Source organism: Gymnodraco acuticeps, unplaced genomic scaffold, assembly GCF_902827175.1.
Source record: "Gymnodraco acuticeps unplaced genomic scaffold, fGymAcu1.1, whole genome shotgun sequence".
Lineage (NCBI taxonomy): Eukaryota > Metazoa > Chordata > Actinopteri > Perciformes > Bathydraconidae > Gymnodraco > Gymnodraco acuticeps.
In genome coordinates this window covers 114,650-141,564 of record NW_022990436.1, presented here as the reverse complement: position 1 = coordinate 141,564, position 26,915 = coordinate 114,650, and the positions used below count along the sequence as shown (strand labels likewise).

At 43.8% G+C, this 26,915-nt stretch overlaps 1 protein-coding gene across 1 annotated transcript in view; it reads right to left on the bottom strand.

The window, feature by feature from the left end:
• The window catches only part of LOC117551976 (dnaJ homolog subfamily A member 3, mitochondrial-like), a gene marked incomplete in the record, with an annotated part of 31,775 nt that extends 17,822 nt beyond the window's left edge, over positions 1-13,953 (bottom strand). The window contains 5 exon segments of the mRNA XM_034225083.1: positions 4,580-4,732; positions 8,059-8,268; positions 8,728-8,811; positions 11,156-11,280; positions 13,747-13,953. Of these exon segments, the coding sequence (XP_034080974.1) occupies positions 4,580-4,732; positions 8,059-8,268; positions 8,728-8,811; positions 11,156-11,280; positions 13,747-13,930 (756 nt within the window).
• Between the last annotated feature and the right edge of the window lie 12,962 nt (positions 13,954-26,915).

Genomic DNA, 26,915 nt, shown 5'->3' with positions numbered 1-26,915 from the left:
CCTGCGTATCGCCTTCGTTTGGTCTTTGAACTCCAGGAAGGAATCGGTGCCAACCCTCTGTATCTCCTTTGTGTGTTCATCGATCTCCAGGAGGGTGGGCGAGGGTGAAAGGGTGAACGGAGTATCCTCAAAGGCGTTGACAGGGGGGGGGGGGGGTGACGGGCAGTGGGAGACTCCTCCATGTGTCTCATATGTCTCCCATAATCAGAACATTCCTCAGGCGGGTGCAGTGATAATTCTTCAGGGTTTTCTGCGTGATGTGTTGTGTCTTTCTCCTGTTTTGATTCCTCTTGTTGCTTGTCCTTGGCAGAGGGAACATATTGATGACGCAGGCAGTTGAATATGTTAGAGATAAACAATTTCACTCCTGACTTGTTCAGGCAAACTCCATTTGCCTTGAAAAGATGTCTGCGATCCCAGAAAAAGTTAAAATTGTCAATAAAATGAACAGAATGGTCAGTACAGGCCGTTGAAAGCCAGGTGTTCAGTGCAAACAATCTGCTGAATCTCTCCACTCCTCTTCTGACTGGCGGTTGAGGGCCACTGATGAACACCTCTGCATTTAGAGAGCTGGCAGTTTCCAACAAACATTTAAAGTCTTCTTTCAGCACTTCTGACTGTTGTTTCACAACATCATTTGTTCCAATGTGCAGTACCACATTCTTCACAGTCGGATGTTCAGCCCCAATATGCAGGATCTTCTCAGCCAAGTCAGAGACCACATCCTTGGGAAAACAGAGTACTTTGGTGTTGTTCTTATTACACAACCAAAGAAAGCTCCCCATCAGACACAATTTCCAACACAGGCACAGCATTCTCTGTATTTGAAGTTTCTTCCGGCGACAACCGCTGTCTTTTTGCACTTTTATTAATCCACGCTAACATTTTAGAAATGCTAATTTGTGACGTGACTTGCTTTCCTTCTCTCGGGGGCGTGCCTGCTCTGTTCTATCACTCTACATAGCCACCCACTGGGTGGGAGTTGCACTGCATAAACACAACACACGTGCATCTAGGTATGTAAATTGTAAAGCATTAAAACATGGTTTTACTAACAGTTTTCAGTATGTTGTTACTTCGGCATTATTATTATTATTATTATTATTATTATTATTTTGAAACGTGTATTACTATTAAATCACGGTCAAATAGGTTAATTTTGACATAGTCGTTTCCACCACAGTATTTACATGGAGAAGATAAGCCCCGCCCCCTCTCCAGCACGTTCTGTTTGAATGACAGGAGTAAACAGCTGACAGCCGCTGTGAAACTCCAGCGGTTAGAGCGATGAGAATGTCCGTTCGGCACCTCATGACGCATCTACTGAGTACCGGGCGGCTGTATATATATATATGGATGTATAATAAGAACGGCGGGAGAGTGTTGAGTACTGGCACGGTGCATGAGTACCGGAGTACCGTCAGCATGCCGGTACTGAGCAAGAAGTGCCGGTACTCCATGGGTCAGAACCAGAAGTGCCGGTACTGCGTACCGGTGAGTACCGGCCCAATTCCAGCACTGGCTGCCACCATCTACTGGCTAACGTTAAACGTAGAAAAATACATAGTTACATACATAAATACATCTGTCGGTTTATAGGCAGGTTACAGGTTTATTGTTGACCACGTAACGTTAATGTTACAGGTTTATCAGGTTACCATTACACTGGGTTTGAGTGAGAGGATAGAGGAATACGTTTATTTATAGTAGACTTAAAAGATGTCATTAGAGACCCAGTGTAATTAAACAATACGGTTGCAGAGGTCAAACTGGCCAAATGGCTAGCCTAGCCTCATGTTGAAATGTTACCAGCCACTCAATAGATTGCCATTGTTATGTTTGGCTGGTGCGTGCAACATACAGTACCAGCCACTTGCATGATTTACCAGCATCTGGCTGGTAAATGGTGTTAATGGTAGATATCTCTTTTGGAACAGGTCATGTTTTAATATCACCAGTTCAGTAGATTTCAGATAATATTGCAGCAATAGTTTTTTAGTTGCAAATGGCACAGAACAAATGTTTACTTTGAAGTACTTTTAACACAGTTTCCCTGCGGGGGATTAATAAAGTATTTGTGATACTGATTTCTGATTCTGAAGTGTTTTGCTTATAAGTTGTTTGCATTTAGCTAAAGTGTGATGTTTGTCCTCATATTGCAATAGCCTGTTTAAAGTGATCATATAACAACTAATCAGTACTGATACTGTATGCTAATAGATATAGGAGTGATAATAATACAGTAAATGCTTTGAATTTCTTAGATATAGCTGTGCAGTATTCTTAACAGACTGGATAGCAGCAGACAATAGAAGGATTATTACAACCAGAAGAGACATGAGACTTTTATTTTTTAGAGACTTGAGACTTGACTTGGACTCGTGACCAAAGACTTGAGACTTGATCAAGTCTCACCCCACAAAGACTTGAGACTTGACTTGGACTCGTGACCAAAGACTTGAGACTTGACTTGGACTTGCAAAAAAAGACTTGTGAACATCTCTGCCCTCTACCACACAAAACAACATAATTTATATAAACACCTATCATGACAGGGCAGCCACAGCCAAGTACCAATTACAAATGAATTAAGTCGGCACGGCGGCCCGCATTGAAAATGACTTAGGCCTACCTTTGATGATCAAATCACTGAAACACAAAGTCCATCCTCCTGTCCTTCTGGATGAAGCACTTGCGGGTCATTCAGCTGATCCTTTGCCACTCCAGTTTATCATTGGAACTACTCGGTTAATAATTTCGCAACGATGTCCTCACTATCACTGAAGTGAGCCATCATGAACGAACTTATGCTAATCATAAATCTATCGATCATAAATCTATCGTTTAGATTTATGATTCAAAAATAATAAAAGTAGGGTAGACATGTGGATATTATCCGGCTGAACACAACGTGCATTTATCTAACAGCTTCGTTTTCCACAGACCTTATTTCCAGCTATTTTCCAAAATTCTCTGGAGAAATCCCACTGCTTTCTGTCGAGGGAATCCGAGCGCAGCTTACTTCCGGGTTTTAGGACGCGTCACTGCACCACTTGCATAGACCATTATACATCCTACATACTTATTATACATCCATGCATAGACCTCACAGCGGGCAGAACCTGTCATAAAGTCCGCGAAAATAAAGCCCGCCCATTTAGAGGGAAGATATGATTGGTCAATTGTACTGTCATTTGACATTACTCTCTCGTTGAGTTACTATAGCTGGCCCTCTGTGAATGTAGAGAGGGACCAACAAGCCCTCCGGTCTTCACATAACTCGCAGAGACGGCATTTAACCATTCACATTCCAACAGAAACGGAACAGGCAGATTCGAAGGATTTATTTCTTTGGAAATATTATTTTAAATACAATTAAATCAAGTTATTTTGGTAAAATTAATGAAAAATGTAACAACAACAAAAAAAAATAAAAAAAATGAAAAAAAAAAAATGTTTTTTTTTTTAATGTTTTCAAATATTATTTTTTAGAATATCTTAGGCCCTCACAGAGGGCCCTGACGGCTCGCCACTGGTACAATCTCTATACTTATACCACCTCTGTTTATAGCCTATGAAAAAAACTATTAGAAAACGAAGGCTAAAGCTAACATTAGCAGATAGTGACAATGTATGCTAGCTACATCACGCTCTGCTCTGAACACCTGAACGGCCCGTTCTAACAGCTGTTCACCAGCGGTGCAGTCTGTGCCACAGTGACTCCGCAGTTAACGAACTCACCGTAGATAATGTAGCTGACCCTCATCCCGGAGCAGCAGAGTTCAGCCGGCCCGACAGGCAGGAAGTCTCGAGCACACAGCTCGCGCTTCATATATTAAAAAAGAACACCATGCGCGTCATGATGGCACATAACAGCTCGCGACCGCAGATTATTTCGGCGGTTAGATAAAATGTAAATTATATTTGACGCAACTTTAGTTATATTTCCATGACTTTTCCAAAACTTTTAGAAAAATATTGTTTTCCATAACTTTTCCAGGGCCTGGAATTTGCATTTTGAATTTCCATGACTTTTCCAGGTTTTCAATGACCGTACGAACCCTGCATGAGCTAAGCTCATCCGTTTCAGGTGACATAGGTTCCCGATTCACACAGTTCTGTTTAAAGGCGACAGAGAACTGACCAGCAGTGGAGGGATTAATAATGCGAGCGCGCCGAGGAGCAGCGTGCGGTGTTTTGACCGCTGCGCTGCAGAGAAGTTACGATTTGTTTATTTTATGTGACGAAACTGTTTCAACATCGTCCGGTAAGATACTTTCATTTGTGTTTAAAGAGAACGAACACAGTGAAGAAAAGTAAACGATAACATGAAAATAAATGTACCAAAAACCAACAATATATCTCTGCGTGATGTGTGAGCGCGTCGGCCAGGCGCCAAAGAACAGAAAGGAGTTAAAAGAAGTGGGAAAATATTGCTCTTTTAAATGTTAACGGTAAAATAAAACATACAGATTTAACAAAAAAGACAAAAAAATATTTAAGACTTGTAAGAGTTTTTAAGGATTCGCGGGGACCCTGTTATGAGTACGTAAGGTCTCTGAGTGAAGTGGTCTCTCACCATGCCGGTGCCGTTGCAGTAGTGGCAGTGAGACACCTTGGTGCCGGGCTCGCTGCCCTTCCCATCGCAGCGAGGACACGCGTCCTCCAGGTTCACCGTCAGAGGCTTCTGAGCGCCTTTCGCTGCCTCGGAGAACGTCAGCTCCATCACAAACTGTGGGAGGAGAGCATACGATATTTACTTACATGCACACCTGTCAGATTCTTTAGCTTATTCTCTACTTTAAAGAGTCCTCTCCTGCTGATGTTCAGGTGTATATCAGTATGTAGTGTCTCTACTTTAAAGAGTCCTCTCCTGCTGATGTTCAGGTGTATATCAGTATGTAGTGTCTCTACTTTAAAGAGTCCTCTCCTGCTGATGTTCAGGTGTATATCAGTATGTAGTGTCTCTACTTTAAAGAGTCCTCTCCTGTTGATGTTCAGGTGTATATCAGTAGTGTCTCTACTTTAAAGAGTCCTCTCCTGCTGATGTTCAGGTGTATATCAGTATGTAGTGTCTCTACTTTAAAGAGTCCTCTCCTGCTGATGTTCAGGTGTATATCAGTATGTAGTGTCTCTACTTTAAAGAGTCCTCTCCTGCTGATGTTCAGGTGTATATCAGTATGTAGTGTCTCTACTTTAAAGAGTCCTCTCCTGCTGATGTTCAGGTGTATATCAGTATGTAGTGTCTCTACTTTAAAGAGTCCTCTCCTGCTGATGTTCAGGTGTATATCAGTATGTAGTGTCTCTACTTTAAAGAGTCCTCTCCTGCTGATGTTCAGGTGTGTATCAGTATGTAGTGTCTCTACTTTAAAGAGTCCTCTCCTGCTGATGTTCAGGTGTATATCAGTATGTAGTGTCTCTACTTTAAAGAGTCCTCTCCTGCTGATGTTCAGGTGTATATCAGTATGTAATGTCTCTCCTTTAAAGAATCCTCTCCTGCTGATGTTCAGGTGTATATCAGTATGTAGTGTCTCTACTTTAAAGAGTCCTCTCCTGCTGATGTTCAGGTGTATATCAGTTGTAGTGTATCTACTTTAAAGAGTCCTCTCCTGCTGATGTTCAGGTGTATATCAGTTGTAGTGTATCTACTTTAAAGAGTCCTCTCCTGCTGATGTTCAGGTGTATATCAGTTGTAGTGTATCTACTTTAAAGAGTCCTCTCCTGCTGATGTTCAGGTGTATATCAGTATGTAGTGTCTCTACTTTAAAGAGTCCTCTCCTGCTGATGTTCAGGTGTATATCAGTAGTGTCTCTACTTTAAAGAGTCCTCTCCTGCTGATGTTCAGGTGTATATCAGTATGTAGTGTCTCTACTTTAAAGAGTCCTCTCCTGCTGATGTTCAGGTGTATATCAGTATGTAGTGTCTCTACTTTAAAGAGTCCTCTCCTGCTGATGTTCAGGTGTATATCAGTATGTAGTGTCTCTACTTTAAAGAGTCCTCTCCTGTTGATGTTCAGGTGTATATCAGTATGTAGTGTCTCTACTTTAAAGAGTCCTCTCCAGTTGATGTTCAGGAGTATATCAGTATGTAGTGTCTCTACTTTAAAGAGTCCTCTCCTGCTGATGTTCAGGAGTATATCAGTATGTAGTGTCTCTACTTTAAAGAGTCCTCTCCTGCTGATGTTCAGGTGTATATCAGTATGTAGTGTCTCTACTTTAAAGAGTCCTCTCCTGCTGATGTTCAGGTGTATATCAGTATGTAGTGTCTCTACTTTAAAGAGTCCTCTCCTGCTGATGTTCAGGTGTATATCAGTATGTAGTGTCTTTACTTTAAAGAGTCCTCTCCTGCTGATGTTCAGGTGTATATCAGTAGTGTCTCTGCTTTAAAGAGTCCTCTCCTGCTGATGTTCAGGTATATATCAGTTGTAGTGTATCTACTTTAAAGAGTCCTCTACTGCTGATGTTCAGGTGTATATCAGTATGTAGTGTCTCTGCTTTAAAGAGTCCTCTCCTGCTGATGTTCAGGTGTATATCAGTAGTGTCTCTACTTTAAAGAGTCCTCTCCTGCTGATGTTCAGGTGTATATCAGTATGTAGTGTCTCTACTTTAAAGAGTTCTCTCCTGCTGATGTTCAGGTGTATATCAGTATGTAGTGTCTCTGCTTTAAAGAGTCCTCTCCTGCTGATGTTCAGGTGTATATCAGTATGTAGTGTCTCTACTTTAAAGAGTCCTCTCCTGCTGATGTTCAGGTGTATATCAGTGTGCAGTGTCTCTACTTTAAAGAGTACTCTCCAGCTGATGTTCAGATGTATATCAGTATGTAGTGTATCTGCTTTAAAGAGTCCTCTCCTGCTGATGTTCAGGTGTATATCAGTATGTAGTGTCTCTACTTTAAAGAGTCCTCTCCTGCTGATGTTCAGGTGTATATCAGCATGCAATGTCTCTACTTTAAAGAGTCCTCTCCTGCTGATGTTCAGGTGTATATCAGTATGTCGTGTCTCTACTTTAAAGAGTCCTCTCCTGCTGATGTTCAGGTGTATATCAGTATGTAGTGTCTCTACTTTAAAGAGTCCTCTCCTGCTGATGTTCAGGTGTATATCAGCATGTAGTGTCTCTGCTTTAAAGAGTCCTCTCCTGCTGATGTTCAGGTAAATATCAGTATGTAGTGTCTCTACTTTAAAGAGTCCTCTCCTGCTGATGTTCAGGTGTATTGCAGTATGTAGTGTCTCTACTTTAAAGAGTCCTCTCCTGCTAATGTTCAGGTGTATATCAGTATGTAGTGTCTCTACTTTAAAGAGTCCTCTCCTGCTGATGTTCAGGTGTATATCAGTATGTAGTGTCTCTACTTTAAAGAGTCCTCTCCTGCTGATGTTCAGGAGTATATCAGTATGTAGTGTCTCTACTTTAAAGAGTCCTCTCCTGCTGATGTTCAGGAGTATATCAGTATGTAGTGTCTCTACTTTAAAGAGTCCTCTCCTGCTGATGTTCAGGTGTATATCAGTATGTAGTGTCTCTACTTTAAAGAGTCCTCTCCTGCTGATGTTCAGGTGTATATCAGTATGTAGTGTCTCTACTTTAAAGAGTCCTCTCCTGCTGATGTTCAGGTGTATATCAGTATGTATTGTCTCTACTTTAAAGAGTCCTCTCCTGCTGATGTTCAGGTGTATATCAGTATGTAGTGTCTCTACTTTAAAGAGTCCTCTCCTGCTGATGTTCAGGTGTATATCAGTATGTAGTGTCTCTACTTTAAAGAGTCCTCTCCTGCTGATGTTCAGGTGTATATCAGTATGTAGTGTCTCTACTTTAAAGAGTCCTCTCCTGCTGATGTTCAGGTGTATATCAGTATGTAGTGTCTCTACTTTAAAGAGTCCTCTCCTGCTGATGTTCAGGTGTATATCAGTATGTAGTGTCTCTACTTTAAAGAGTCCTCTCCTGCTGATGTTCAGGTGTATATCAGTATGTAGTGTCTCTACTTTAAAGAGTCCTCTCCTGCTGATGTTCAGGTGTATATCAGTATTTTATAATGTGCTGTGTGTTTGATGCAAAGTCTGATGTGTACCTCTGGTCTCTGTTCAAACATGCTGTTGAAGTCTCCGAAGCCCCTCCCCCCGCTGAACTCTCCGAAGATCTTCCGGAACAGCTCTTCCGGGTTGATGCTGGACCCCCCCGCTTTGTAGTACTGCTGCTGACCCGCCCCCCCGCCACTCGGGTTGAAGCCCGCTGCTCCGTACGTGTCGTACTGCTTCCTCTTCAGCTCGTCACTCAGCACCTGTGTACACACACACACACACACACACACACACACACACACACACACACACACACACACACACACACAACACACACACACACACACACACACACACACACACACACACACACACACACACACACACACACACACACACACACACACACACACACACACACCACACACACACACACACACACACACACACACACACACCCACACCACACACACCACACACACACACACACACACACACACACACACACACACACACACACACACACACACACACACACACACACCACACACACACACACACACACACACACACACACCCACACACACACACACACACACACACACACACACACACACACACACACACACACACACACACACACACACACACACACACCATTCAAAGCAGGACTAAAGTTACAGACAGTACATTAAGTGTGAAACATCTGCTGAGTGAACCTCGTAGGCGTCGGCCAGCTTGGCGAACTTCTCTTTGGACTCGGGGTCGTCTGGGTTTGTGTCGGGGTGGAACTTCTTCGCCAACTGCAGAGAAACAGAGAGGGAGAATTAAGTGTTTTTTATTTGATTCTACTAATTCAGTTAATATTAAAGGTCCCCTGTTATGGTAAATGCACTTCTTCATGTCTTTTCTACATCAACATGTGTCCCCTCTTCTTCATGTCTTTTCTACATCAACATGTGTCTCCTCTTCTTCATGTCTTTTCTACATCAACATGTGTCTCCTCTTCTTCATGTCTTTTCTACATCAGGATTATCGTATGGTATCATATGGTACCTGGTATGGTACCTGGTATGGTATGATATGGTACCTGGTATGGTATGGTAAGGTATGGTACCTGGTATGGTATGGTAAGGTATGGTATGGTAAGGTACCTGGTATGGTATGGTACCTGGTAAGGTATGGTACCTGGTATGGTATGGTAAGGTATGGTACCTGGTATGGTATGGTATGGTAAGGTAAGGTACCTGGTATGGTATGGTACCTGGTAAGGTATGGTACCTGGTATGGTATGGTAAGGTATGGTACCTGGTGTGGTATGGTATGGTACCTGGTATGGTATGATATGGTATGGTACCTGGTGTGGTGTGGTATGGTAAGGTACCTGGTATGGTAAGGTACCTGGTATGGTATGGTACCGTATGGTACCTGGTATGATATGGTACCTGGTATGGTATGGTAAGGTATGGTACCTGGTATGGTATGGTACCTGGTATGGTATGGTAAGGTTGAAAAAAGAGATCTTTTGATCTCAAGGGGCTTTCACCTGGTTAAATAAAGGCTACAAACAAACAAGGTACCTGGTATGGTATGGTAAGGTATGGTACCTGGTATGGTATGGTACCTGCTGGTATGGTAAGGTATGGTATGGTACCTGGTATGGTATGGTAAGGTATGGTACCTGGTATGGTATGGTACCTGGTATGGTAAGGTACCTGGTATGGTAAGGTATGGTACCTGGTATGGTATGGTACCTGCTGGTATGGTACCTGGTATGGTATGGTACCTGGTATGGTAAGGTATGGTACCTGGTATGGTATGGTATGGTATGGTATCTGGTATGGTACCTGGTATGGTACCGTATGGTACCTGGTATGATATGGTACCTGGTATGGTATGGTATGGTATGGTATCTGGTATGGTACCTGGTATGGTACCGTATGGTACCTGGTATGATATGGTACCTGGTATGGTATGGTAAGGTATGGTACCTGGTATGGTATGGTACCTGGTATGGTAAGGTATGGTACCTGGTATGGTATGGTACCTGGTATGGTATCGTATGGTACCTGGTATGGTATGGTATCTGGTATGGTACCTGGTATGGTATGGTACCTGGTATGGTATGGTATGGTATGGTACCTGGTATGGTATGGTATGGTACCTGGTATGGTATGGTACCTGGTATGATATGGTACCTGGTATGGTATGATATGGTACGGTATGGTATGGTACCTGGTATGGTATGGTACCTGGTATGGTAAGGTATGGTACATGGTATGGTACCTGGTATGGTAAGGTATGGTACCTGGTATGGTATGGTACCTGGTACGGGGAGGCCTGTGGTGCAGTGGGTTGTGAGTTGGTATTCGGATCAGGAGGTCACAGGTTCAAACCCCACTGCAGTCAGCATGTCGTTGTGTCCCTGGGCAAGACACTTCACCCCAAATTGCTCCTGTGGGGATTGCCCACAGTATTGAGTATGTAAGTCGCTTTGGATAAAAGCGTCAAACAAGTGACATGTAATGTACGGTATGGTACCTGGTATGGTACCTGGTATGGTAAGGTATGGTACGGTACCTGGTATGGTACCTGGTATGGTACCTGGTATGGTATGTTACCTGGTATGGTACCTGGTATGGTATGGTATGGTACCTGGTATGGTATGGTACCTGATATGGTATGGTAAGGTATGGTACCTGGTATGGTATGTTACCTGGTATGGTATGGTACCTGGTATGGTATGGTATGGTACCTGGTAAGGTATGGTACCTGGTATGGTATGTTACCTGGTATGGTATGGTACCTGGTATGGCACCTGGTATGGTATGGTACCTGGTATGGTATGGTACCTGGTAAGGTATGGTACCTGATATGGTATGGTATGGTATGTTACCTGGTATGGTATGGTACCTGGTATTGTATGGTATGGTACCTGGTATGGTATGGTACCTGGTAAGGTATGGTACCTGGTATGGTATGGTACCTGGTATGGTATGGTACCTGGTATGGTATGGTATGGTACCTGGTAAGGTATGGTACCTGGTATGGTATGGTATGGTACCTGGTATGGTATGGTACCTGGTAAGGTATGGTACCTGGTATGGTATGGTACCTGGTATGGTACGGTACGGTACGGTACGGTACCTGGTAGTAAGCCTTCTTGATGTCCTTCTGAGTCGCAGAGCGCGGGACGCCCAGCACCTGGTACAGATCCTGCTGGCTTCCCCCCCGACTGCTGCTGGTGTGGAACGAGCGACTCGACCTGCAGCCTGCAGAGAAGAGTCAGAACACCTGCATTAGTCCCACAGAGGGGGCATCTACATTGTTACAGCATTGTCTGCTCCACTTCATCTCAGAGGTAAATATTCTACTTTTACACCAAATGCATAAACTACGCTTTCTGGGGGTGTTTCTCAATGTCGAGGACGCTTCCTTGGTAGGACATGTCTTCCGAGCGTTAGGGAGAAAGATACAGATGACCATGAAGATAACAAATCTATAAACTCTCTGACAAATAGAAACACCATTGAAGGGTTTCTGTTAACACGATATAAAGTGTGCATATTATATTACTTGTGTTTGAAAGTTTAGTGACTGCTCCCTGCTGCTGCAAAGTGGGATCAATGTTAGTTTGTACATTTTCTATTTAAAGATGACTGACATTAAAAACAAATTGCATAACTTGGGTCCAGAAACACACAAACCAAGTGAGGACAGACCAACTGTTCTCCTGTGCAAAATCAGCATGTGTTTATACATAACTTAGAATCAGTCATATTTTTGTATATTCATTTGACACTGCTGAATTTTGTATTGTGTAATAATTCTCATGTTACATTTTTGTATTATTGTTTTACACATTCAAAATAAATCAAATCAAAAAATGAACCATGGTTCTTGTTTATTATATGTCTTTGTGCACGTTGTTCTTTTTAGTGTCAAGTCATGTTTTAAAGGTCACCTATCAGGCTATCTTTAGGCAATAGGTCTCAGATATATACAAATATATAAAAAACATGTCTGTGAAGTGTTTTGCTCCAAATACCAAACAGATCACAGATTCTAGCCACGCCTCATATCCCTCTATTCCACTTCCTGTTTCTAAAGAGCTGATTTGGGGATAAAGCTTTAAAGAGGAGGGGGCTGAGCTCATGCGGGACCCGACAGCTTCTGTCTAAACTAAATGCTGCCGTGATGAAACGCCATATCATGGATTATCAAGGATCTGAAACAGTCTGGAGCTCAAAGGCTTTCTCTCTTGCCGGTTATACCACAAGGTGAGTTCCTTTCTACTTCCTGCTTCTTCACACACATGCTCTCCAGTACAGGTTAGCTCTGAGTGTTAGCGATGCTAATGTAAACACTGACCATATTACGTCCAAAACAGTCGGGCATTGTTTCTGATAGCAACGTTTCTGATTGGGCCGTGGGTCCACATTTCAGATATTACGTCATATCGTACGCAAATCTGGATCAGCTCCGTTGTTCCCCGTTTTTAGAGATTTGGGTACGGAGGAAAAGAGAGGGTTTTATTTCCTGACGCTGCGTGAGTTCCCCGACACACCGGGGACACATGTTGATGAAGAGAAGACATCACAAAGTGACTTTTGCATGATAGGAGACCTTTAAAGATGACTCTGAACTTGCTCCATAGTTGCTCCTTTGTTAACTGGACTTATAACTTTCTCACTGTACATTTTACATCTATATATAATTTAACATGCCATTCTTGCAGACTAAATGTAATATTATCCATTATCCTTGTGTTAGCTGTAATTCAGCCCTTCATAGTGTTCTCCACATGTTCTCTTGTGCAAAATAAACCAGGGTTCTTGTTTATTATGTCTTTGTGCACACTTTTTCTCAGAACATGTATAACAAGTCTTTTTTATTATGTATTTGCATTTTAAGACAATATTCACAAAGCATACATAACAAAATAAACACATCTAGGTACAGATTACATAACAGATGATACATCCGAAAAGAAATAATACAATAATAGTAATAATAATATTACAAATAAAATAATGCATTATTAATACTCAGGTATACATTAAATATCTTCATGATATTGTTCTACCCATTTCTCCACCTTTCCTCAAAGATGTGCATCTGCTTTCTAATTCTCAGAGTTTCTCCATTACATAGATTTCATTTACTAAGTTATTCCATTGTGAGTTTACTAAGTTATTATCTGTTAGCCAATTCCTTGTAATTTCTTTCATGATCGCTATTCTAATTAGCAGATATAAGTAACAAGTTGTTCTTTTCAAAAGTGTTGGGGACCTGCAAGACTGTTAAACACCTGAACCCTTTAAAGAACATCCATAACATTCTGTTTGCAACTCACATCAATATTCCAATTACTTGTACATAGACTATTCTACACTATCTCTACTATATTCTATTTTATTTACTTGCACTATTTCTCCTGTTGTATTGTGTTGCTCTGTTGGAGGAGCCTCAGATGTTCATTGTCATAACTACACTATGCACAATGACAATAAAAGCCTAGAATCTTTAACTTCTAATATTGATGTAATTCAGCCCTTCATAGTTTTCTCCACGTGTTTTCTTGTGCAAAATAAACCAGGGTTCTTGTTGATAACATTTCTTTGTGCGCGCTTTTTCTCAGAACATGCATAACAAGTTGTTCTTTTAAAAAGTGTCGTGGACCTGCATGACACCTCAGTGTGATGCTATCACTGTGATGCTAACAGTTAGCTCCTCACCTGTCATTCCTCTCAATGTCACCACATTTCTCCCTGACGCCGGACAGAGGCTCCGGTTCTCGGCTCTCTCTCCCCGGGGACTAGGCCACACTGAGACCGAGCAGAGTGCTGCATGACGGGCAGAAACGGAGAGGAACCGTCCGCTCAGTCCGGAGCAGAGAAGCCGGGCAGCGGAGGACGCCATCTTTGCGTCACTGACAGTGATAGAGGCGGTCTGCGCATGTGCGGGATGTTGGTCAATGTAGTTTTTTATGGAAAGTGTGAAAACTACAATTTAGAGTTTTCAAATTAAACGTTGCAAGATTCATATAAATAAAATAGAAATAGTGCAAGAAGAGCCTATACAATAAATGGAATATGATGTGTTAGATAAATAATTAGCACAATGCAATCAGATGAATGTTTATGGATGATCTTTAAAAAGTGCAGGTATTTAAGGGTGCATTCACACCTAAATCCACTTCTCTGCTGCGCACCAGGGGCCTCATTTATAAAGGGATATACGCTCAAAAAATGGCGTACGCCAGTTTCTACGCAATGTTTGCGATTTATAAAATACTAACTTGATGGGAAAACGTGCGGTCCTCTACGCAAACTCTGACCCATGCGTACGCACTAAACACAACAACGGGAGAGACGAGAAACTGCGACACCGTTGGCAGAAGGAAGAATGGAGAGAAATATGTGGAAATAATACCATAAATAAAATGTTACCTCTCATTTATCATATATGAAGAATTCATTGATTAAAGCCACTCTTAAAATGATTAAACAAACGCCTGTTTGAGACTCCTCAGTGCACACAAACACATCACCTGGAGAAATAAATAAATACGGAAATGTTATTTAAAGCCACCTCAAATATGTTGTGTTAATGTTATGAAATGTATTCTCATAAATTATGTGGTTTTGCATTTCTATAGGTTGTACGAGCATGGTTTTACCATGTTTAATCATGTTTTATGCCGTTTGCTAAGACTTGATAAGTCGCTCATAAAACACAGGAGGTATGGAAACTAAGAACACCATATGTGGTAAATTGTACAGTGTGGTGACCACCTTTAATACACTGGGTTACATAATCCACACATGGAACTAGAGTTGGGGGTATTGTTTCCACACGGACATATATGTGGTTACCTTTATATGTTGTGTGCCCTCCTGGCTCTTTCTCTTGTCGTCCCGGGCTGCGACCCAACAACATCTACATTTCTGCTGCTCATTAAAGCAAGCTTTGTACCTCCATTGCACCGCCTCCGACTCCCTATCTCTCGGCACTACATTGGTGACCCCGACAGCGTCTTGGGAAGTTTCCGAGACGGACCCGAACACGGCAAAGGAAACCCAGGTTTCTTTCTCGAAATGCCGGGGATTTTTTGGAGTCGACCGTAGCTGCTACAGGCACGCGGACTGAGGCTCGGTGCGCGCCTCGTGGAATGGCTGAGGATGTTGCTCGCCATTCCCGCATCTGCCTTCCGACTACAGGGGGGACGATGCACGACCTGCTGGGTAGGGATGAACCCGATTGCTACCTCGTGGGGTTGTTTCTTCGGGGCGTGCGGCTGCACGTCCCAGCTGCGCTAGCTAACGACAACTAGCAGCTAACCACGTTGGCTAACTACGGCTAGCAGCTACCGGTGGCTGCCAGCTAATGGCAACAGCTAACGGCTATCGACCCTTTTGAGTTTTTGCTTTTTTTCTGGTGCCGGAGAGGAGGTTCGACCAGCCGGTTGACCTCAGGTGGACACTCACATTTTTCACCGCCTCCACGGCGGTTCCAGACGCCACTCACGTTTTCATCGACGCCTGGGTGGTGCACTCCTGGACCCCGTCTCGCCTCGACGGTTTTGGACGTTGCCCATGCTGCCATCGGCCCGTGGGTGGCGCGCTCCGGAGCCTGTCTGGCCTCTCCTGCCTTCCGGGGATATCCAGACGCCACTCACGTTCATCGGCGCCTGGGTGGCGCACTCCTGGACCCCCTCTCGCCTCGACAGTTCCAGACGTCGCCCATGCTCCATCGGCCCATGGGTGGCGTGCTCCGGGACCCTGTCTGGCCTCTCCTGCTTCCCGGGGATGCCTCGACATCTGCTGAGGACTTCATGCCCGCCGCCGCGGCACGTCTGCCTGCGGCCGGGTTGCTCTCCTGCTTCCCGGGGATGCCTCGACGCCTGCCGAGGACTTCGTGCCCGCCGCCGTTGCACGTCTGCCTGCGGCCGGGTTGCGCTCCTTCCTCCCGAGGACTTCATGCCCGCCGCCGCTGTGCTCTCGCCTGCGGCCGGGCAGCGCTCCTTCCTGCTGGGGACCACCGGGTTGTTGACGCCCGTCGCGACTCAGCGACCCGGCTTTCACCGACTGGCGGGTGATGACTTAATTCGCCACGACGCCTACTGCGGCCCCCTTCCGACGGCCCATTCCATGGCCCGGTCCTCACCTGCGGCCCCACCCTTCTCGGCCCCTGTGGTGCTTCCTCCACGGACGCGAGGATTTTTTTTTGCCATGTTTGGATTCTGGGGGGGCTTGTGTGGTGACCACCTTTAATACACTGGGTTACATAATCCACACATGGAACTAGAGTTGGGGGTATTGTTTCCACACGGACATATATGTGGTTACCTTTATATGTTGTGTGCCCTCCTGGCTCTTTCTCTTGTCGTCCCGGGCTGCGACCCAACAACATCTACATTTCTGCTGCTCATTAAAGCAAGCTTTGTACCTCCATTGCACCGCCTCCGACTCCCTATCTCTCGGCACTACAACAGCTAATATAACACAACACATTAGTTCTATTTCCTTTAACTGGGGTCTTTTTCCGCAGCTCCAGCGACCACAGCAAGACACTCACCACCAGGGTTTTCTTTAAGGACACAGATCGCCACGCACTCCTCCATAAAACCAGCTATCACCCTGGGCACACGTACAGAGGTCTGATTAAGTCCCAGCTGGTCCGCTTCCACAGGATATGCACCCTCGCGGAGGATGTGGAGGAGGCTACCAGAATCCTCTTTAGTGCGCTGAGACCTAGGGGCTACTCGAGGCGCTTCCTTAGAAGCATTAAGGCGGAGGTCAGCCGCACCTTCATAGAGAAATATAAAGACATCTCCGCCCGGCCGTCCGGCCCTACCCTGGTCCCCCTCATCACAACCTACTCAGGTAGCCTGACCAGCCTTCTAGGCAAACTAAAGGCCAATTTTGAGGGGGCCAGGAGTGACTGTGACGCGCTGCGGCCGTGCCGGCTGATCTCTGCCTACCGGCGGAATAAAAATCTCCAGGACCTCCTGGTCCATACCAAACTAAATAAAAGCACTAAAACTAGGGAGGCGCCTCGAGTCTCTGAGGTTGGTTTCGTTCGCCTCCCCCACATTTTCAATCCCTTCTCTCGAGAGGAGAGCAATGTACGGCAGGCCTTGACACCTAACACAAAAAACGCTATTTATGCAATTAGGTGCAAGGCCTGCCAGAGGCTTTATGTGGGGGAAACGCGCAATGAGATCAGCCTCAGAATTAAACAACACCAATATAGAATTAGAGACGGGGACGGCACGAGCGTTTTATATAACCATTTTAAACTCCATGGCCTCCAGAACGTGCAGTCCATGGGCCTGGAGAGCAGCAGTGGCTGGAGCACGGGCCAGAGGCGAGCGGCGGAGCGGAGGTGGATCCATCGCCTGGGCACCATTGACCCGGGCTAATATAACACAACACATTAGTTGTATTTCCTTTAACTGGTGGATATAGAGTTGCTGCAGTGGAGACGCTGCGCACAGCTGATCGACAGCTGGAACACAAACCAGAGATGGGGACTCGAGTCTGTGACTCGGACTCGAGTCGCACTTAAGTCGCACACAGACTTCAGACTTGACTTGGACTCCTGCTCAAAAGACTTCGGACTCGACTTGGACTCGAGTTTTGGGACTCGTGAACAATCATTGTGTTTTCTATTTTTGGCGTATTAAAGGTGGGGTAGGTAAGTTTGAGAAACCGGCTCGAGATCGCTAGAATTTGAAAATACACAACCGGAGAAAATCTTCCACTTCCTCTCAGAGCCCCTCCTCCAACACACACGAACGCGCACATGACCAATGAGGGCACGAGATAAGTTTGTGCCCCGATGGGAGGCTGACAGGCAGGTAGGCCATCCAGTTACTTTAGCCGGGCCGGCTATCGGGATGTTAAGAGCATTCCATGGAATATAACAAAAAGTGTATCTCGAGCCGGTTTCTCAAACTTACCTACCCCACCTTTAACATTAACATTAACATCATGGTAACACCATGGCGACCGGCGGCACACCTGCAGCTGTACAACTTGTAATTAGGTTCAACTATAAAAACTTTGAATAAAACGCCGGCGGCACCAACAAAAGGAGCGCACACTGCAAAGTCTACAATATTAAAATCAAGGATGCTGGTGCAACAACGTCAAATTTCATCAGGCACTTGAAAACTCACCCGGAGAGGTCAGTCACATTAACGCATATGGACGGTTAGCAAACATTTTTAGCTCAGCATCAGCTATGTAATGTTAACTTAGCTTGCTACTAGCTTTGTAACTAAATATTTGAAAAGATGAGTGAATGTTTGCTTGTCACACTTGTTTGCGTTGAGTGGCGTTGACATCCAACTCTTGACATGACATAAAAAAGGTCGGTAACGTTAATCATTACGTTCCGCTGCCACCATCTACTGGCTAACGTTAAACGTAGAAAAATACATAGTTACATACATAAATACATCTGTCGGTTTATAGGCAGGTTACAGGTTTATTGTTGACCACGTAACGTTAATGTTACAGGTTTATCAGGTTACCATTACACTGGGTTTGAGTGAGAGGATAGAGGAATACGTTTATTTATGGTAGACTTAAAAGATGTCATTAGAGACCCAGTGTAATTAAACAATACGGTTGCAGAGGTCACATTTTAACATGTTTGTCCACTGGCCAAATGGCTAGCCTAGTGAATGTTGAAATGTTACCAGCCACTCAATAGATTGCCATTGTTATTTGTGGCTGGTGCGTGCAACATACAGTACCAGCCACTTGCATGATTTACCAGCATCTGGCTGGTAAATGGTGTTAATGGTAGATATCTCTTTTGGAACAGGTCATGTTTTAATATCACCAGTTCAGTATATTTCAGATAATATTGCAGCAATAGTTTTTTAGTTGCAAATGGCACAGAACAAATGTTTACTTTTAAGTACTTTTAACACAGTTTCCCTGCGGGGGATTAATAAAGTATTTGTGATACTGATTTCTGATTCTGAAGTGTTTTGCTTATAAGTTGTTTGCATTTAGCTAAAGTGTGATGTTTGTCCTCATATTGCAATAGCCTGTTTAAAGTGATCATATAACAACTAATCAGTACTGATACTGTATGCTAATAGATATAGGAGTGATAATAATACAGTCAATGCTTTGAATTTCTTAGATATAGCTGTGCAGTATTCTTAACAGACTGGATAGCAGCAGACAATAGAAGGCTTATTACAACCAGAAGAGACATGAGACTTTTATTTTTTAGAGACTTGAGACTTGACTTGGACTCGTGACCAAAGACTTGAGACTTGATCAAGTCTCACCCCACAAAGACTTGAGACTTGACTTGGACTCATGACCAAAGACTTGAGACTTGACTTGGACTTGCAAAAAAAGACTTGTGAACATCTCTGACACAAACCACCAAATACGAAAACATAATTCAAATCCAGTCGTCATGACTCCACTCCGGAGGGATTCCCCGATCACTTCTTACAGTGTCTCATCAGGGGGGGGGTCTCCTGTCCCCGGTACAAACACACTGCCTGAGGAAGGCTATGTGTATTTTCTTTGTCATTAACCTTTTTCGGACCACTTATTTATTTATTTTGGTGACGATCCGACCTCCATGCTGCTACTCTGGTTCAAACTGCATCCACCAAACAATATGATTTATCTCGACCTCCCCAAAATAACCCACATCTGACACGGCGTGAGATGTCTTTTTTAACTGTTCTGTCGTCATTTCCTGCGATCTTCTTCATGCAGTTAGTCAGAATGAATGAATGGACGTTTCTTTGACTATTTATAGGCAAATATGGGCGTTACGTGAAGCCCGCAAAAGCTGCACCGCATTTCGAGTCGGTTGTGATTTATAAAGGGAAACCGGCGTAGGAAGTGCCGTACGCACTTTCCTCGCCGATACGCAATGTTTGGTGAATCGGAAAATTTCGGAAAATGTCTGTACCTATTTTTTGGATTTCTACTACGTAAGAAACCTTCCCACGTGAATCCTACGCACGGCATTATACATGAGGCCCCAGGTGAGAAGCTTAAAAAGGAGACTAAATGGAGTCTCTGAGAAGGTTCAAAATTGGTACTTTAATTAATAAAAAGCGGGGTAATGTTACAAACAGGATATTGTTCAGTCAGGAGAGAAAGACTGCAGCTTCCTCTCCCAGGTGCCGGCCGTGCAGAAGCGCTTACATTACATTATTACATTACATTACATGTTACTTGTTAGACTCTTTTATCCAAAGCGACCTACATACTCAATACTGTGGACAATCCCCACAGGAGCACTTTGGGGTGAAGTGTCTTGCCCAGGGACACAACTATATGCTGCCTGCATTGGGGTTTGAACCTGTGACCATCTGATCCCCATGCCAAGGCTCTATCCACTGCGCCACACGCCTCCAAGCATTCGTCCTTCCCGCTTACTGGCTATTCGCTCCTCCTCTCTGTGAGCTGTAGTGACGTAGTGACTCTGTCCTTAGACCCTCTGTCCTTAGACCCTCACATCGTACAAGGAAAAACGTCCGGAGAAAACCCACAGTTTAAAGGGAACATGGGAGAAACCTCAGGGAGAGCAACAGAGGAGGGATCCCTCTCCCAGGACGGACAGACGTGCAATAGATGCCGTGTGTAAATCGAAGAGATAATTCAATTAAAACATAGGTAGACCAAATGTTAGGAAATGCATGTGTCTGTAATAAGAAGACGAATCCACGAGGATGTCAACAATCCTGTGGGAGCCATCAGGGAAGTAGTATGGTGAGAGTCTGGCAGGACCGCAGAGACAGGTTCAGCCACGACTCGAAGTCCAGGACTCAGATCCAGTGCTCAGGATAGAGGATCCAGGACACATGACCACAGCAACAGGATCAGCCTCGACTCAGGATCCCGGCGTATATATGGACAGAAAAAAGAGATTTGGGGGAAGCTGGGTTAATCGGAACATGAGAGTACACAGGTACAAACAGCCAGAAAGATGGATTAAGGTGCCCCCCCCCCCAACAGTCCAAGCCTATAGCAGCTAAACTAACGTGTCTACATACATGCACTCCCTTAGGATAGGTTGAGGGAAAAGGGTAGCAAGTAAGAAGTAGGAAACAGAGGTGGAGAGGCAAACACAGGGAGAGAGGTCTCCACTGGAACCTGAATTGGTTAGAGGTAAGGAGTAGGTCAGTGACTATGTTCCACACTCCCCGGCCGGGTTAGGCCTTCTCTGAAACCTGTTACCCTAATAGAACCTCGAGAGGTCAGAGAGGGGAAAGGTTTTGGTTAAAGTTTTAAATAGAAGGTCTAAGTTTTTAGGATTTAAGTGAAAGAGTAAGAACTCAAATGTATAGGTGAAGAGGCACAACGTGTCTACGTCAATGCACTCTTATTAGATTATTTTATCACTATAAGCTTTATCAAAAAGGAAGGTCTTAAGCGCACTCTTAAAAACGGATAGGGTGTCTGCCGCCCGAACACAAACTGGAAGCTGATTCCACAAATGTGGAGCTTGATAAGAAAAGGCTCTGGCTCCCATTGTACTTTTAGAGACTCTAGGAACAACCAACAACCCTGCATTCTTGGAACGCAATGCCCTAGTAGGACAGTAGGGTATAATGAGTTCTTTAAGGTAAGATGGCGCCTGCCCATTAAGGGCTTTGTAGGCGAGAAGAAGAATTTTAAATTCTATCCTGTTCCATCCATGATCAGTTTATGTGCTGGCAGGTTTAACATTCCCTGTTTGGTGGCCAGCACAGCTGTTGCAGTTGAACTGCGGTGAAAAAACGCAGCTCCACGCCTCACTCTACCAAGCAGACGGCTTGCCCGGTTTACGTTCAAACCCGCTTTTGACGCGAGGTTTAAAGCGTGTGCAAAACACTTTATGTGTGAGGAAAGTCCAGCCTCTCTCACCGCTACATCCATTTTCCGTGCGTTGTCTGTTACGACAGCAATGCCTTGATTGTTGTTGCTCGTCATGTTGAGCCCCCACTCCAAAACAGCAGATTTGAACACCTCAGCTATGTTGAGTCCAGTGTATGATGTGAAAAGAGGCCGCGTCTTGTAGTATATGGGCAAGCCCGCCTTAACCTGCCATCAGGCCCTGGGGCTGATGGCAGGTTAAGGCGTTTTGTAGGCCCCCTATTTAAACAACAAATCAAAGTCATTTATAGCGTTTGGATTACTGGTCTGGGGGAAGCGAGTGTGTATACGTGTGTGTGGGTGTGTGTGTGTGTGTATACGTGTGTGTGTTTGTGTGTGTGTATACGTGTGTGTGTTTGTGTATTTTTGTGTTTGTGTGTATTGTGTTTGTTTCCCGGGGAAAACCCTCACGAGAAACACCGGCTGTTGTTATGCCTGCTGTGACGTCAAGTTACTCCGTTCTCCGCTTGTAATTATGTCGATACAAGCTTCAAAGTTGTATTTATCATCTGAATTTGCCGAAACAAGTTTAATATTCTGAAAGCCAAGACTTTGTTGATTTGAAACCAGATGAAAACAAACTGTAACGGACCCTGCCGTGTTATCTATGATTACTATACACCTTACATTCATAATTTCAGCGGAGTGGCGAGAGAGAGCAGATTGCGAGTGAGAGGTGCCTGTCTTCTTCCCTTTACAAGCTTCAAAAATGTATTTATCGTGGGATTTTGGAAATAAAAGTGTCATATTCTGAAAGCCAAGACTTTGTTTATTTAAAAAAAAAATTAAAACATCCGAAATAAATATTGGCTCATGATAGGCCCCCAATCTCCGTAGGCCCCTGGGCTTCAGCCCAGGTCAGCCCGTGCATTAAGGCGGCCCTGTAAATGGGGCATTCTACCGAATTTGTGCAAAGTGCAGTCCCACAACAAGAAACACTATTTAACAAAACAATTAAGTATTGTAGAGTTATATTTGTATTTATTCATGTTAGCAAACTATGGATAAGCTTAAAATGAGAATAATTTGGGTAAAACTGTGAGCTGCATTTGGGGTCTGTTGACATGTGTTTTTGAGGACAAAGGAAGATGGGGGAAGGTGAGAGCATGTCCTGATTTGCATTCAACTTAGAACGAGCTACAGTGGTTGTGCTATTAAGAGAGGTCCCTTGGGTTTCTCTGGTGGTTATCAATAGTAGCAGTTAAGTGAATACTGTTCAAACAATACCTGTGTTTGTGTTTTATATTGATTTCTCTGTTTTATCCTTTCATAAATGTAAGGACTACAAATGGCTATAAACATTCTGGGCTGGTTGGAGTAAACAGGGTTTTATTGCTCTGTGGGGGAGGTGTAGGTATGCAGGCCTTGAGACCTTTTGTTGGAAAGTGAGCCTGTTTGGTTTCCTGCTGGCCAGCGTTGCGTCTCCCAATGAGATGACCTGAAAAGATGACCAGCTGACCTAAACCCTAACCCCTCCTTCTTACTCTGGTATATATCCGGTGGATCCCTGGCGTTCGGCCTCTTCTTCACATGCTGCCCTCGGGTGAAAGTAGCTCTGCAGTATGCGAACCAGTGCAGGAGTAAGCCGGCATTACTCCTTAAGCATTACAATATAACTGTAATATATCATGTTGTATTGTAATGATTGTATTGCATTGTGATATTGCCATTAAAGTAGATTATTGTTAACGGTTACTTTGTAGATATGGATTCCTTCCTGTATTATAACCAGCTTCATAGGAACGCGCGGAGATTTGAAAAGCGGATCAGATATCCCTCCAAATCTCCAACAGTATTCAGACATAGATAATTACTAAGAATATGTTATGTTCTATTAAACACAAGGCATTCAATTAGATAGTGATAAGCTTAATATATACAAAAACATCATTTATAGGGTACTTTCTATTGGGAAGTAGCTGTCCCCAACCCTGACATCTACATTTCATGTTCTGTAAATAACACTTAAAACATTTATTTTAATTTTGTTCGATGGTGTATTTAGAAGATTCTTATGATTCAAACAGAAGTCGGAATATTTAGATTTATTGTGGGTTTAATTTTTAATAAAAAAACTATACTCAAAAGATCATGTCGCCAGTTTTCATGTCACTACCGAAACACAAGGGGTTTTAGTCCAATGGCTGAGCCTGGTTTTTAGCCACACCCCTGCATTTTTGACAAGGCAGTAACACTGCATCCCTGTCCCTCATGGCTGAATGGTAAGTAGCTCGATCCCATACTTTTGATATAAATCTGTTCCAAAATCTGAAAATCGGTGTGTAACCTTAAGAATTGTCACTACCGAACACATATTCTCTTCTATTAAGCAAACTTTTTTGGGGTTTTATGCAAAGTATTAGGTTTTTATGTGTGTAAACCTCTTCAAAAACGTGTATGCTAGCCATGTAGTTGCTAGCATTCTTTAGTTATGCTCAAACTTAGCTAGAATCGTCACTACAGAAACATGTGGTTACGTTTCAGTAGTGACATGATCATTTCGGTAGTGACAAAAATGAATGGTAAGCAGGTTATTTTGAAATAAATGTTTTAAAGTTCTCCTATTATAGTATTTTTAAGCATATATTATAGGTCTTGGATATATAAAAAAACAAGTCTATGAAGTGTTTTGCTCAAAATACTAAGCAGATACCCATTCTAGCCTCATCCCCCTCTATTTCAGCCTGTTACTAAAGTGCTAGCTAGGGCTACATACCTAAGTAGTGTGACCACAGTTTAGTCTATGTCTTCTGATGTAAGTAACTATGTCGGCTAACATTAGCTAGGCTATGTTTTGTGGACTAAAGTTTAAACATGTAGATAATGCTAATTTCTGTCTGAAATTGTTCAGGGAGAGAGAATCATAAGACACCAACATGCCAACAGGAATTAGAAAAAGTGGATCAGAGAGGCTGAGAGAATACAGACAAAGAGTGAGGGATGACCCACTGAAGCACGAAGAATATGTAAGAAAGGAAAGAGAAAGAAATAAAAACCAAAGGAAGAAGGAAAATTGAAATGTATCAGCGATTTATCGAACAGGGAACAAAGGAAGGTCAGAGGAAAAGACAGCAAGAGCACAGGGTGTCTGTGAAACGACAGAGCGAGATGGAGACAATTTGCAGGGCTTCCACACCACCTAGCACTAGTGAGGCTGATCAGACACCAGAGCATAGACCTGCAGACCAGAGCATAGACCTGCAGACCAGAGCATAGACCTGCAGACCAGAGCTTAGGCCTGCAGACCAGAGCATAGACCTGCAGACCAGAGCTTAGGCCCGCAGACCAGAGCTTAGGCCTGCAGACCAGAGCTTAGGCCGGCAGACCAGAGCATAGACCTGCAGACCAGAGCTTAGGCCTGCAGTCCAGAGCTTAGGCCGACAGACCAGAGCATAGACCTGCAGACCAGAGCATAGACCTGCAGACCAGAGCTTAGGCCTGCAGACCAGAGCTTAGGCCTGCAGACCAGAGCTTAGGCCTGCAGACCAGAGCTTAGGCCTGCAGACCAGAAAAGGAGAAAGGAAAAAATGTGTAGCTCCAGAAAATGACAGAAGCTCGAGCAGAAGGTCCAAGACGTGCAGCGGAGGGAAGCAACATATAACAAAGGTGTCAGAGGTTAAGGTTGACATCAGATGGGTCAAATTGTTCCCCAAGAACAAAAACATGGAAGGATGTACAGAAGCACAGAGTTCCTGCTAGTATCAGAAAGACCCTTCTTTTTCACAACACACTTCTACACCAAATTAAGAAAAAATACAAGTCTGTTCGCGAGTCAAGAAATGAGGAACTTTTCAGAATCATGGGGTATAGAACTCACTCCTTCCAGCCCAGGCTATGCACAGTCCAATGGTCTGGCTGAACAACTAACGAACACAGACCCTCATCTTGCCCTGCTCGTCCTGAGAAACACACCTGTAACAGGCATGCAATACTCACAAATGCTCATGGGGAGAGTGCTAAGGAGCACCTTACCGAGCTCCACGTGGTGCTTCAGCCTGCTGTGCCTAAGGATGCTCACTCGACTCTCCAGAATCTACAGAGGAGGCAGCAGCAGTATTATGACAGAGGAACGAGGCCGCTTCCTGAGCTGCAACCAGGAAGTACTGTTCACATGGAGACTGAACAGGGTTGGCGTCCAGCTTTGGTCACTGCACAGAGACGAGCCACGTTCCTATGATGTTGTCACATCTTCAGGTCAGCACTACAGGCAAACAGGAGACATCTGAGGAAAACAGCACACGACGCCCAAATGGACCCAGAACCTGACTTACCTGAAGACAATCAACTATGCACGCCAGATGCAGACACGTCAGAGACTGTTGAATGTTTCATCACCGCAGAGCACAAGAAGAACCAGATGTGGCCGACTTATTCGACCACCTGAGATACAAAGATTTCCTAATTAGCTCAGGCTAAAGGTTGTGCTAACACAGAGTTAATACGTTAAAATCCTTACTCTATTTGAGTAAGGTGTGTTGTTTATATACAGGATTCATGTGAGGGTGTTGGAGTGATATACACTGATTCTAAGTTGACATGTTAATGTTCATACAAAATATCATTTCATATATTCCTATGTTAAAAAGTAACAATGTTAATATTGAGACCGTTATAGAATGTTTACTACAGCAAATGTTATATGCAACTTTCATTGTAAGAAAGGAGGATGTAGTATATAGTGCCGTGCACATATACCATCAGGACGTTACTGATGGGGTGCGGCTGCGGAGTGATACGGTGTGTACGTAAGCCCGCATCTAGGACGTATCTATGTATCATGGCTGTAGACCTGTTAAGTAATAAAGATACCTCATACAAAGGTCTACGGATACCTTATTACTCTCCATGACCTGCGGTCAACTCTATAGCATAAAAGACTATTACACGTCTGTAGGACAAAACTTTTCATTTCCCATTCACTGGTCATAACATGAGCTGTGACTATAATATAGCTCTGCGTAGCTCGTGAAGCACCCATCTGTGGTTATTGAGAT